Below are 14260 nucleotides of genomic sequence, written 5' to 3'. Positions count from 1 at the left end.
CAAGAGAAACATAAAATACGATTTTCTCCCCTTCAATTAGTAGTATTTTTTCCAATACCTGGAGTCCATTTTCTAATTTTTATTTAAATGTATTTTTTTTCTATTCCTAAAGAAGACGTTAGGTGACCAAATCATATTTTAGTGGACGTACTTGTTTAATAAAACTGTATATATATAAATTTACACACAATGTGTGGTCTTGTGTATATATTATGAGTTAATAATTAAACTGTCTACATTTTTTCTGTCTTGTTATATTGATGTATCATGATTTAAACCCAATGAACCTCCCTTCGATGCAAATTATCCTGCAGAGCGTGCTTCAGTTTCAAGGTGATGACTACATTGTACTCCCTGTTGTGATTTTGTTGATTTATGTAATTATTAAATTCTGATAGGCTGTTCTTTAAAACAGTAGTGCTCTTATGACCAATGACGTTGAGCGCAAAGTCTTCACCACCCAATCAAATTCGATCATTTCAGAGCAGCCAATAAGAAATCAGTGACGCGCGTTCAACTATAAAAACATTTCAGATGACGCGCGGTCTCTGCTGAAGTACGACGGACATTTTGCAACGTTCGATAGAAACAACAGCGCTACACAAAAGCAAGACGCGAGGAGATTCGGCACAGCATTCGACGCACAGAGGAAACCAAAAGGAAATACAGATGTTTAAGTGGACTGTGTTGCGAGTTATGTTTGTATAATAGTTTAATTTGTGTGGCGACTCAACGGCTCAAAGATGTCGGACGACGGCGCGAGGGAGGACGCCTGCCGCGAGTATCAGTCCTCGCTGGAAGATCTGACTTTCAACAGCAAACCGCACATCAACATGCTCACCATTCTAGCCGAGGAAAACATCCAGTTCACCAAGGATATCGTCGCAATAATTGAAGCACAAATTGCCAAGGTTTTTATGAAAATAGATTTATTTTTTGTTTCAGTCATCGTCTTTCAGCGCGAGTGTGGCCAGTTAGTTCAATGACGACATGACATGAGGCCTGTAACATGGCGGCAACACGGCTAGTTCGCTAACCACATTGTGTAAATCGACGGAAAACAAGGTTTGACGTTGTGTCGTAGTTAATAATTATCAAATTCCAAATATACTACTTTTGTGTTTGTATTAATGAGGATGTCCTGTTTTTGTGACTCAACGTTACATTTCCAAATTAGTTCAGTTAAACCGCATGTTTATCTGTTTGTTGGGTCACAGCTGTTCACAAAGTCGGATTTAACGTTACCGTTGACGCACATTGAAGTTAATAATCCACGTATACATTCTCAATAAGATTATAGGATAATGATTGTAACTCAATGGCTTTCATCACGTTACGCCACTGTTCACACCAATTTGATATTAATTTCAATTTTATAACTGATTATGCATTATATTGCACGTTTGTCTGTGTTTTTATGTAATTAAGCGAGATATTTGATGGTATGTAAAGTTAGACGTCTGATCCACAGTAAAACGAAATGCGAAATTTCCGGATTACGTAATCAACCCAACGAATCGAATCGCCGTTTTGTTAATTACTTTTGTGCTCGCATATTAGTCTTGTAAAGTGAAAGGATTACGTATGTTGGTATAAACGCGTTTTTCAGCTTGCAGTCAATCAGAAAGAAGTATTTGCATTCTCATTGCCGTAGCTCTGTCATCTCACCAGCTGGTGCACGTGGTTTGCCGCCTGTGTATACTGATGGTTGGGTGTTTTTGAAAAACTAGTTAATTTTTTTTTCTTGTTTGTTTGCAATCTATTTGAAGTCCTACACTAGATAAACTAGCTGCTCCGTAAAATGGATTTGAAGTCTTTTAGTTCAAATGTGCGCCATTCAAATTGCTTTGTACTTGAACCAATAAAGGGTTTGGGGTGTTAGATTGCTGAGTAATTTTTCTATTTTTGCTGCAATGTTAATAAATGGTATATAACTGTGACAATAAACCATGTGAAATGTCCTTTTGTCTTTATTTCCCAGTGTATTTTTTTCTGGTAATACATTTGCTATATTAATTGCAGTCTGTCATTAAATACAAAGACATTTGCATTGGTGCATTGTTCTTTTTAATAACTTATCAAAACTGAATGTGTTACATTTGAAAAAAGAAACGAAGGAATTTTACAAAAACTGCACTGGGGCATAATCATCACAGCTTAAACTTTTTTTTTTTTGGACTTAACTAAAACTTCAAAATGCTACTTTTTTTCACCAATGCGAAGACTAATTTAAACTTTGGTTTAACTGGATCCTAGAGTTGGATTAATGGCCAAGAAACAAAAACAAGTGAAGTCTGCTTTGTTTTATTTTTTTATTTTATTTAAAGGGCCTCTTTCTAAAATCAACTGAGACTTTGGGTTTATAAAGTCAAAAAACAAACTGAATTGTATTGACAACCTAACAAAACATTTTGCTACTTGATGGACTGAGCTTGAAGACTGAACACAGAAGAAGGTTGTCCCTTTTCCTTAATTTTCCTCCCTTGGACATGGATTTTTTTTGCATCATCTGAATTTTTTTTTTCTCTCTCCTTTTTCATTTGATCTCTGAGGATTTTCAGCAAAACGATGGACTTCACCTAGAGTTTTTTTTTTTTTTGTGCCAGTATTTTTATTCCAGCTATTTTATAACCTCCACTACCTAAATCAATGTAGTTGTGTATTTTTTTCCATGTTGTTCTCTAAACTTGTCAGTTTTCTATCACTTTAGGCGCCTCCTGTTGAGAAGCTTCCAGTTTTGTACTTAGTGGATTCCATAGTGAAGAATGTTGGAGGGGCTTACCTTGAAGTGTTTGCTAAGAACCTAGTCAATTCCTTTATTTGTGTATTTGAAAAGGTACATAATTCTTTGAGTTTATGTCTATGGTATAATTCCTGATTGAGCATAATGTGCTCTTTTTTTTTCCTCATTTAAAATACTGTTAATTTTTTTACATTTGTAGTTTACTGTTAATAGTAATAACAAAGTTATTTTTTTGTAATCAAAGTGGTATTGTCAGTGTTTTGTAAAAAATGGAGTAGTCAGATATTTCCCCCCCTTTTTCTTACCTTAGGTGGATGAGGTCACTAGAAAAAGTCTCTTCAAATTGCGTTCTACATGGGATGAAATTTTCCCCTTGAAGAAACTATATGCACTAGATGTGCGCGTGAACTCTGTAGATCCTGCATGGCCTATTAAACCATTGCCACCAAATGTGAATGCCAGCATTCATGTCAACCCAAAATTTTTAAAACCGGTAAGCATTTTTTGTAATGACTTATCATCCGACATGGAAAGGGCTCGCTGTGGTTTATCTGAAATGTATACCTTTGTCTCTGCTTAGACTGAAGAAACACCCCCGAAGCCTACACCGCCACCTCCAACACCAAGCTTGACTCAAGAGCAGCTGATAAGGCAACAGTTACTTGCAAAGCAAAAGCAGTTGTTAGAACTTCAGCAAAAGAAGATAGAGCTTGAACTTGAACAAACAAAAGCTCAGTTGGTGAGTTAAATGGCCATGTGCTCATAACATAATGAACTAGAAACCACTGCATGTTCGTATTTGCTGTTGCTGAATTACGCAATGTTTGCTGTGACTTGTTGATCTATTACAGTTGGACAGAAACTCTATTCTGATTGATGAATGTCTAAAATACACTTTCAATATAAATATGTATTTATTTTTGTATCCTAAAGGCTGCCAGTCCATCTCTTGCTTTAAATCATCATGCCAGTGCACCAGTCCGTTCCAATGCCTCACCAAAGGTTAATCCAACGGTTCCTGTTCCACAGACCAAATCCTGGCCTCCTGCCCCATCAGAAAAATTGTCAACCAGAGATCCTAGATTAAACAGACCTGGTACAACAGCTGTAAATCCAAAAGAACAAGTGACGCATAAAAAGGAGAGTCCAGCTGCATCAAGCTTTCTAAATGCTCCAGAAAAACGAGGACAAGTCTCGTCTGAAAGACCGACTAAGTTGGATAAGTTGAGGATTCCAAAAAAGGATAACTCTGCTGTTGAAGAAAAGTCTAAATCCAAGTCTATGTTGCCATCTGGAAAAGGGATGCCTGTGAGACCTAGAGGGTTGGAGTCTGAACATTCTAAAGCTGCTGAAGTCAACAAAAAGGACCCAAGGCTACATAAGCAGATGCACGAAAGGATGGATTCAAAAGATGAAGATGTTCGAGAGAAGAAAAGAAGCTCAGATAAAAAAGATAGGGATGAAGGTTTCAAAAATTTGGATCATCAGAAGTTAAGCAGCAACAGAGGCAAACTTATAAATGGTTCTGTGAACAAGCATGAAAAGCTAGAAACCTTTCTGAAACAGGAGATCAAAGTGAACAAAGCAAATGTTAGAAAAAGGTCAAGATCGCGTTCTCCACCAGTACATTCTCCTAAAAGAAAAGAGAGGCGATCATCTCCAAAGAGAAAAACCAGGAGCATTACTCCACCTTCCAAATGTGGAAAATCTAGACTCGGTAAGCATCCACATGATGATGCTTTTCCACAATCAAGTGCAAGAGATGAACGTACTAAGAAAAGTGTCCCTGATTCGAGACGACCAAAAAGACCTCTTGAGGATAGACCTGCTGAACAAAAAGATGCATCACTGCAAAGAATTTCTGCTGCAGAGCATAAAGACCTAAAAGATGGCAAGAGGTGGAGGAGTGGATGGGAAGAAAACAAACAGTAAGTAATTTCAATTACTTGCACCTTTTGTCTTAATTATATTGAATTTGTAAGGTCACTCAAATTGTCAACTTTGTTTTAGTCCTAAACACTCAGATACAGATCTGTCACATGGGCGAATGGGGATCCAGAAACACAAAACTTGGAACACTAATCAAAGACCACCCACACCTCGGACACCGAAGCAACATCGCTTAAGTGTTGATAGCAACATACAAATACCAGAAGCACTGCATTCTGCTAGTAAACGGGATCTTTTAAGAAAGGTGTGGAAACTTCCTCATAGTTTTGTAATGGATTTAGTTTTTATACATTGTTCCTTACAATATACATTTTTTATTTCAGGCTAGCAAAAGGCGTGCTGATGGTGAAATATCCAATGATGAATTCCTCAGCGTAGCTCATCAAATCAACCAACTTTTTCAATATCAAGAGGAAAGACAACGGTCAGACTCTTGGGATGAATCGTGTGATGAGGGAGTGTATCCATCAAGAAAGAAACAACAAGAAACCATATCTGATGCTTATCTTGAGCATAAATTAAAGTTGAGAAGAACTCAGCTCCACCGTCCAGGTACAAATTTATCCACTTGTAATGTTTGCATGTCCTTATCTGTTGTATAAATTGTCTGTATGTGTAAGCAAAGGTGTTATTTTTAAGTTTCACCACTGGCAGTGATATACAAACATGCATTGGTATTGAGGTTGGTGTATTATAGAGGTGTAAACCTAAATTCTTTTCCTATCATGATTTGTCAATTTCCACAGTGCTAAGAGGGGGCCATTTACCTTTGCATGAAATGTATCACTATCCACCTCATCATGAAGTATCTGAACAATATAGCGAAAGCTTGGATGTGCATAAAATGTCAGGTGATCCCATAAAGCCACTCTCTGACCATGAAGATCACAGAAGAACTGACAGGCCTCCATCCTGCACAGGGTCTACTTTCAGAAATTCACCAAGCCCAGTTGGCTTAGATGGCATCTGTGGAAAATCCACAGTACTTCCATTTGAACGGCCATCCTCACCATCTGAAATGGATCAACAACCTGAGGGGGACATCAGCCCACGTTTTGAAAGTCCCAACAGTGTGCACTCTGGCACAGGCCCAGATGATGGTCCAATTAGCGTTGAGGGTCTTCCAAGGCACGATCATTTCTTGGAACAAGGAAGAATTGGGCGAATCCATGGTGAATCACCTGGAAATACACCAAGTCACTCAGATGGACCCACAACGCAGGTCAATACAGCACGGCATGATGGACCAATTCATCAACGTTTTGATAGGTACAAGAATCCTCAGGCTCCCTTTGATGGACCATCTAGCCACATGAGAGAGCCAAGATTGGATGGACCTCCAAGACCATTTGCTCCACCTCCACGATATGAAAGCAGTACAGGGGGATTTGATGGGTCAGGTGGACCTGTAAGATTTTCCGGACACCGCTTTGATACCCCTCACCACTTTGAGCAATTTCCCAAAGCCCCTGAAAGACCTGTGAGATTTAACAACCCACCAGTTTCACATAGGCCAATGAGGTTCGTAGAGCCTCATAATGTTAGATTTGACTCCCCAACACCAGTTCATTATGATCACTCAATGCCCCAAAACAGATTTGTTAATCCACCAAGATTCGATAACCCTCAAATGCAACAGGGCCCACCAGGATACGAGGAACCACATTTCCCAGCTAGGATAATTAATTATGATGAACAGCAGGGTCCAGTTAGATTTGATAATCCAACATGCGGGATTCGTTTTGAGAACCCTGTGCAGCCTGAACCCTTAAGGTTCGATGCACCACCTGTCATGCCAAGATATGACCCACAAGGTCCTCCAAGATACTGCGGTCCAAATATTCCAAACCAGCTGAGACCACAGGAACCAACACTGTATGATCAAACTCAAGGTCAAGCTCCAATGATAAACCCTACTGTGCCACCACCCAATTTCAACATGCCACCCATAAACTCATTTGGTGGTCCAGCCCAGCAGTTTCCCATGCAGCAAAATGTCTCGCAAACCTCCAACTTCAGTGTGCCTGTTCCTACATCCTCAGATTTTCAGGGGTCATTTAGACCTCCATTCCCTGGTCCGGGTGTCGGAGGTGTTACTCAGCCTGTAAGTACTGCCTCTCTTATGAAAGTTGCAGAGTGTTTTGTATTGTTGTTTTGTTAAATAGACATTTGTATTTCAGATTATGGGTGCTCAAAACTTCATGACCCCAAATCCAATGCCTTTCCAGCCAGGTAAAAATATCTTCTCAATCTGCTGACAACCTGAAAATCAATTATACACTACTCTTTGCTTCTTTGCCTTTTGATTGTGACATCTACTTTAGACCTGTCTTGTATTGAGTGAATTGTTTGTTGTTTCAGGCTCCCAATTTCCACAGCCTGAGCCCGAGCCATTGAGGCAAATAGATGTGAATGATCTGTTGTCTAAGCTTATATCCACTGGAATTATTAAACCTGCACCTACAGACTCAACAGCTGGTATACATACTAATATATTAAATGTTCTTTTGTATAACAATTATTGAACTCTTATGCATCAAATAAACCAATTTCATGATTTTAAAAATCTATCTTAGACTCCCCATCAGCTAGTCAGACTATAGCTGTGCCTGAAGAAGAGGAGGAGGAGGAGGAGCAAGAGCAAGAAGAAGATGAAAGTGTCCCAGATTTGACTGGCTTTATTTTGGATGACATGAAACAGTAAGACACTCTGGAGACTTGTCAACGCTAAGAGGAATATTTCTTTTGTTGTGTGTGGACAAATTGCTGATGTTCTGAAAAAAAATCTTTACCACAGGAGACACGAAAGCATTATCACTAAACTCTATACTGGAATCCAGTGCTATTCCTGTGGCATGCGTTTTACTGCATCTCAGACGGATGTGTATGCAGATCATTTGGACTGGCACTACAGACAGAACCGCTCCGAGAAGGACATCAGTAAGAAAGTCACACATCGTCGCTGGTACTACAGTCTGACGGTAATTCATTTTATTTTTATTCTTTGTTGGTTATAGATTGGCCTCTTGAAAATGTGGTCAGGGAACAAATGATTTTAACATTGGAAACTATGTTTTAGGATTGGATTGAATTTGAAGAAATCGCTGACCTCGAAGAGAGGGCAAAGAGTCAGTTCTTTGAAAAAGTTCATGAAGAGGTTGTACAGAAAACTCAGGAAGCAGCCAAAGAGAGGGAGTTCCAGAGCGTGAAAGCTGCAGCAGATGTCGTTCATGAGGTAAGAGAACGTGTAATATGATTATTTTCAGTCTGAAAGTAAGTGCTTGTCAAATTAAAGACTTCTTTTTTTTACCTCAGTTGTGCGAGATATGCCAGGAGCAGTTTGAGATGTACTGGGAGGAGGAAGAGGAAGAGTGGCACCTGAAGAATGCCATCAGAGTTGATGAAAAGGTAAGAAATCCATTAATATAAATATATTATATTTATTACGTGTGTGTGTATATAAAAAATAATAGTGTCCTAAACTTGCTTACATTTTCTCTTTTCTTTTAGACATATCATCCCTCATGTTATGAAGACTACAAAAACGTAAGTCTTGATTTTTTTTTTTTTTTTTTTTTTTTTTTTTTTTGATGTTATGCAAGTGCCTACTTCATATTTAGTTTTAACTGTATAAGTGGGAAAGTATTCTTCATATTAAAATAATTTGTACAGTAAGGCCCTATTTACACCTAATAATAAATTTTATTAATCCGAAACAATCTTCTCCACTTTTGAGTACTTCCAAATGTAGTCAAAGGCTCTGATACACACTTGGTTTAAAGACTAGGTTTTTTTTTTTTACACTAACCTCACATTAATTTTTTTTAAATATGGGTGTACAACGTATCCACCTTCAAGCACTTTAAGGAGCTAAAAATGCCATTCTGTCATGTTTAAACAGACACTAAACAGCACAAAATCTGCCAACTGACCTAGTTCATCAACATTTTTGCCTTCTGAAATTGCATGTTTGGTTTGGGTATTGTAGAAAGCACTGTGTCTGCTCATAGATTCTCCCAACACAGAAATCTAGAAAGTGGACAGTCAGATTAAAACAAATATATTGTTGTACAAAGCATACAGATAATGATTGAAATAATAGTTTCTATCTACATCTCACTTTTTCATGAGCTATGTAACATTTGTCTAGTTTACCCAACCTTTCATGTTACTGTAGAAACCCCTTTATTTTTGTGTATGGAAAAGTGTCTGTCATTAAAATGATCATTTACTCACTGCACAAAACACAAAAGATATTTGATAAATGTTATTAACCAGGCAGCCTATTAACCATTGACTTTCATGGAGGAGATGGGGGAATCGATGCTTAGTATCAGCTGTCCTGGAAATCCAGCATTTTTCAAAAACGTGTCTGTGTGTGATTTGGAACAAGTACTGCATGAGTAAATGATGACTTTTTTTATTTTAGGGTCACCTATTTCTTTAATGTGCTTCATAATGTATAATATGAAACTACATTTTGCTTTTGTAGAATTATGTAAAAGAAAAAATGTTGGAACATATGTTTGAAATGCCTCCCTTTCTTTGTAGACATCCTCCTTTATGGACACCACACCCTCGCCCAATAAAATGCTTACAGAAAATCCCTTAACAGCTTTTTTGAAACAAGAGCAGGATGACGAGACATCATGCTCCAGTATTAAAGAAGAGCCCGCTGATGACGATACGGAGGCTCCGATGGTAAAAGAGGAGGTTCAGGTTAAGTTAGAAGGAGAATCACAAACCAGTGCAATTGTTTTCTAACTATGCTGCTCTTTAGCCACTTCATTTGGTGGTTATTTAACTGGTCCTTTGTGTTTTTGTAAAGAAGGATATTTTTATATTGCAGAGCTCTGGGGCCGGGACCTCAGCTAGTCACTTTAAATACATTTTTGTATTTGTATTTGCCTGCACATTTCAGGTATTTTTGCCATGTGAAGACCCAATGAAATGTACCGGAAAAGATGTGCGTTTGGGGTATATGTATATGTATAATTTAATTTATAAATAAAGATATTTTGGTATACTTGTTGTAGTATTGATAAAAAAAAAAGGTTTGAAATGTTTGTTTTTGGTTCTCTGAATTAAAAATACTTGTTCTGATTTCTTTTGAGAATGGTCAACAGTGGTTGAATACTAATTTATGAATTATCTTTGTCCTGTCTACACAAAAAAAAAAAAAAAAACAAAAAAAAAAAAAAAACAAGGAGACTCTTTTCAGTAGTTTCTTTAATAATTCCTTAAATCCAATTTTGGGGCAGATTGTAAATTATTAATATTTGATGGTACATAGTTTACTATGAGCATTTCCCTGACCTCAGTATGTAAATAGTTGTTAAGAGTTTACTGCTGTATTGCTTCAAAGTAATGTTTAGTTAAAAATGGAAAAAAATCAGGGTGGTTTCTTTTCTCTTTTTGCAGAGGTTGAAAGGGCATTTTTTCTTGATGCATAATATTCAATAAAAATCTGAGTAAGAAATAGTGTCTTGTGTGGAAAGTGATTGTGTGCTTTTTGTCCGATCTAAAAGTTGTCAGTTTTCTGCAGAATTCTAAATAAAGTTTCAGTTTAAATGGAGTTCTTGTCTGCTTATTTATTCTGTTCAGTATTTTACAATATGCATTATACCATTAAAAACTATCTTAATGAGGAGAATTAATTTATTTTGAAGCTTTGTGATTCTAAATCTTAAGTGAATTGACATCAATACAACTGATTCAGTTTCCAGATGAGGTTTATTAACCCTTATTAAAAATACAAATCACTTAAAATACTTGTGTAACGTGGCATACAAACATGGTCAAAGACAAATCATTTCAAGAAATGTTCTCTGAAAATTGCACAAGTATGTACTACACTTGCTTAAAAGAAAACAGACAACCAATTGTTAGCGATAGCTTTAAAAAAATAGTGTATATATAGTCTAACATGAGAATTGTTAAGACACTGATGCCCAAACCAGGACTTATGAGACAAAAGGGAATTTATATAATAAATTATATAAAATCCAGCATTTACTTTTGGCCCAAACAACCCTAAAACGAGTTTGATCTTTGGCCCTTCAAAGTAAAATGTTTGGGCACCTCTGAATTTTGTTGCTCACATGAAAAACATTAACAAAAATATAATAAAATTTCATAAGTTTTAGGTAAAACATGAAATCTCCAGTTTTGTGAGCTTCATTTCCAGAAGCGATAGAATCCCAAGGCAATTGCCAAGCAGGTGAAGATGCATGCTGTGAAGCATAATAAAATATTTATAATTTAGTTTACAGATTTGTTGTTAGTACTTAATAAAATGTAAATTCAATATGTTATGAAGGTAATGTTCTTCATACCTGCAAGATATCTAACAGTCTCTAGCTTGAGCGATTCCAGGAGGGTTTTCAAAGATGCCACTTGGATGTCTATTTTCTTTGACGTTTCAACAGCTTCACTTTCTATATCTGCATTCTGTTGAAAACGTGGGGTTAAAAGTACTATTATGTTTCCATACCAATTTAAAGTTGGCAAATGATTGCTTTTGTCTTACCATTTTCTGAAACTCCATTCTAACATCCATCAGTTTCTTCTCTTGTTCTGTAAACTAGAATAAAGGCCACTTCAGTAACTGAAAGCATCATTTCCTAAACTATTTACAATGTTAAAATGCACTCTTACCATATCGGTAACTCTGCTTCTCTCCAGATTAATATCTAACTTTGCTTCAGCTCTTATTTTTTGGCTTTCTTCCTACAGTTAACAAAGCATAAATAATGATTAAATGAAACGGACACAGAGGTACTCTGCTAATGATTTCTGAAATTCACACATTATGATTTTACTCACCAGTAGTCTGTTCGTTATTTGCTCCAGTTCTGTTTTCATTTTCTGTGAGTGAAATATTTGAAACATTAATTAAATTGATACAAAATGTTATGACAGTTTAATAAAATTTGGGTCTCCAAAATACAAAAAGTAGCCAGATTATGAATGCATTACTAAAGTTAAATTAGTGTAACAGGCACACAGGGTTTTTCCCCTTTATTTTTCATTTATTCTGATTCTACAACCATATAAAATACAGGTCTAAATATCATTCTTACAGCATTTTCTGAACGTAAATTGGCGAATTCACTTTTCTCCAGGATAACCATGTCTTTCCTGATAGCATCGAGATGAGCCATGATTTGCTGTAAAGCGATTTCCTAACACACAACAAATGATAAAACAAAAGAAACCACATCATTCAGCTGGCTTCACAGAGACATTTTTGCTGACAGCACTTTTGTTGATGGTTTACCTGATGTGCTCCAGTCACCATGTCTCTGTATACAATGTCAATATTGGCCGTAGTGAGAGTCACTAATGCTGTGACGATCAGTTCCGCTTGCCTCTTCTCAAAGCCTGGATCATGATGTGAAATACGAGAGATTAAACTGGTACTTTATTAAAACTACTCAATTCTCTTCACTGGCAAAATAATTAGCTCAATTCAAGACCTAATAGCCAGCTTCTGGAGAAATGGTTTAGAAAAACTCCTCTAATGTTTTTACAGTACATTCTACACTAATAAATTGTATATGCTTGTGTTTAACCAATCTTTTCATATATATGTAACATTTAACAACAACAAAACAAATAATTAATATAAAATGCACATTAAAATATAATGGAAAAATTACATACATATACATACATGTATTACCATACAAATTAGAAACGTAAGGGCAACAACTTTTCAATACTGTTTTAAAGGAAGAGATGTCCATGCCTTTATCTCTTCACAGTTGGATTATTATAATATTCTGTTCACTTGTCTAAACAAACCTTCTATGGATCGATTGCAAGTTGTGCAGAATGCAGCAGCTAGGCTTTTAACCAACACCAGTAGGAGGTCGCACATTACTCTTGTGCTTAAGGCACAATTAGTTTCCTATAAGTTTTAGAGTAAATTTTAAGATTCCAGTCATCACATATAGAGCTCTGCATGGTCAAGCATCCCTATATATTCAAGATCTTTTACGTAGTCACTCATGTTGCCGGTCTCTGAGGTCTTCTGGCAAAGACTTTTTAGCCATTCCCAAAACTCGTCTTAAGGCTAAAGATGACCGTGCCTTCTGTGTTGTGGCCCCAAGGCTCTGGGACTCTCTCCCTATAGCACTGAGAAATCAGGGATCAGTTGAACTTTATAAAAAGCATTTAAAGACACATATTTTGGTCAAGCTTTTAATTAACAGTATTAGTGTTTCGGTACTTGGATTCTTAAATTGTTTTAATAGGTTTTCTTTTATTTATATGTGTTTTTAACCTGTTTTCTGGTTTTCTCTTATTGTAAAGCACTGACTTAATGTCTGTGAAATGTGCTATATAAATAAATAAACCCCTACTTACATACTTACAACCTAAAGCTTCAGCCCAGTTTGCAGTAGTAATCTAACTACTGTAGTAAACATACCGCTTGATTCCAGCTCTTTGACGAGCGCATGGGAGTCAAAGGTGAGTTTCCTTTGTTCCAGTGGTGTTAACTCCACCTTTCTCACATCGTATGTTTTGACTGCAATTGTTTTATGCAATCCTAAAAGAAAAACACATCTGTAAACACTTAAGTGCACTATATAGATAGCGTACAGTATCCGTCGATCAGCTCTTACCTCTCTGATGACACAAGGGCTGGATGTTGAGTTGATGAAGTTTTAACAGCGAGCAGAATTGCTGCTGTCTCCGCATAAAGATTCCCCAGGACGACATTGTTATTTAAAAAAGTTATATATAGCTACTATTTGAGGTATTAAGTTATAAAATACTTGCTATGCACTTTTAGTTTCTGTACTTTTTATCAGATTATTATCTACGGCCAAGACGAGCTCTCGAGTGCGATTTCAGGGCGGATCGACCACTCCTTTCACGGTCAAATCGATTAGTTCTGTCTTAGGTTTTTTTTTCTGATTTGTTGATTTTGTTTACTGTTTGGTTTCCTGTTCTAAACAGGTACACTTTAGATGATTTTTCGATAGATTGTAAAGAAGGTGGGGTTTTCCACTGATGTCGTACTGGTAAAGGTAACTAGAAAGGCAGTAGCATGAAACATCAGTGACCCGGATGTTGTTTCTTGTGTTCACTGCGTTGCGATGTTTACACTCCACCGAAATTTAAAGGTTAAATGAGGCACAGCTCACCCAAAAATGAAAATTTACACAGATTTTATATAAAAACACTATTAAATTATTTTTTCTACTTCATATTCACCACAATTTAACAGTAAAAATAAGAGAGTCCAAAATATTTAAAATATATTTTTTTTATTTGCCTTATTTGCCAATTTAGGCCAAACTTAATTCCAACATAATCTTTTACAAACCGACTGAGACATGTCAGATATGAATATATGAAACAAATATAAAGCCATAAAATTACACAAACAAACAAATGTATAAAATAACTTAACAAAAAAAGAACAACATGTCGTGCAGACATCAAACAGAAACTCTGTAAGGAGTTAAGCAAAACCATATTCTTGAAACAAATGATTAACCTTCTCCCTTCATTATTTTTAAAGCCTCTAAATAGGTGACAAACTTAGTTTTAAAG

The 14260-nt window shown here is 36.5% G+C and overlaps 2 protein-coding genes across 2 annotated transcripts; one reads left to right on the top strand and one right to left on the bottom strand.

Moving 5' to 3' along the window:
• Window positions 1-552: 552 nt before the first annotated feature.
• Window positions 553-10268, top strand: pcf11 (PCF11 cleavage and polyadenylation factor subunit). Its single transcript, XM_056445749.1, has 16 exons — window positions 553-911; window positions 2711-2836; window positions 3054-3236; window positions 3324-3482; window positions 3677-4671; window positions 4754-4937; window positions 5017-5245; window positions 5440-6797; window positions 6874-6925; window positions 7055-7171; window positions 7270-7393; window positions 7491-7674; window positions 7773-7928; window positions 8009-8101; window positions 8204-8239; window positions 9245-10268. Exons 1-16 carry the CDS (start codon window positions 744-746, stop codon window positions 9455-9457), a joined length of 4377 nt encoding a protein of 1458 aa, XP_056301724.1. The 5' UTR covers window positions 553-743; the 3' UTR covers window positions 9458-10268.
• Window positions 10269-10407: 139 nt separating this feature from the next.
• Window positions 10408-13745, bottom strand: ccdc90b (coiled-coil domain containing 90B). The gene is made up of 9 exons (XM_056446155.1): window positions 13324-13745; window positions 13128-13247; window positions 11973-12076; window positions 11776-11877; window positions 11519-11560; window positions 11351-11422; window positions 11223-11276; window positions 11029-11143; window positions 10408-10926 (listed from the first exon to the last, which is right to left on the bottom strand). Exons 1-9 carry the CDS (start codon window positions 13418-13420, stop codon window positions 10871-10873), a joined length of 762 nt encoding a protein of 253 aa, XP_056302130.1. The 5' UTR covers window positions 13421-13745; the 3' UTR covers window positions 10408-10870.
• Window positions 13746-14260: the final 515 nt, after the last annotated feature.

Source organism: Danio aesculapii, chromosome 21, assembly GCF_903798145.1.
Source record: "Danio aesculapii chromosome 21, fDanAes4.1, whole genome shotgun sequence".
NCBI classification, from domain to species: Eukaryota; Metazoa; Chordata; class Actinopteri; order Cypriniformes; family Danionidae; genus Danio; species Danio aesculapii.
Note: the sequence above shows the minus strand (reverse complement) of the source record. Positions and strands in the feature narration are given on the sequence as shown.

Excerpts from the sequence above, each read along its gene's own strand:
- pcf11 (XM_056445749.1), top strand. The coding sequence starts at position 744 with ATGTCGGACGACGGCGCGAGGGAGGACGCCTGCCGCGAGTATCAGTCC. Across the intron at positions 3,483-3,676 it reads AACAAACAAAAGCTCAGTTG|GCTGCCAGTCCATCTCTTGC; the intron begins GTGAGTTAAATG and ends TGTATCCTAAAG. Across the intron at positions 8,240-9,244 it reads GTTATGAAGACTACAAAAAC|ACATCCTCCTTTATGGACAC; the intron begins GTAAGTCTTGAT and ends CTTTCTTTGTAG.
- ccdc90b (XM_056446155.1), bottom strand. The coding sequence starts at position 13,420 with ATGTCGTCCTGGGGAATCTTTATGCGGAGACAGCAGCAATTCTGCTCG. Across the intron at positions 12,077-13,127 it reads CAAAGAGCTGGAATCAAGCG|GCTTTGAGAAGAGGCAAGCG; the intron begins GTATGTTTACTA and ends ATCATGATCCAG. Across the intron at positions 11,878-11,972 it reads TGGTGACTGGAGCACATCAG|GAAATCGCTTTACAGCAAAT; the intron begins GTAAACCATCAA and ends GTTGTGTGTTAG.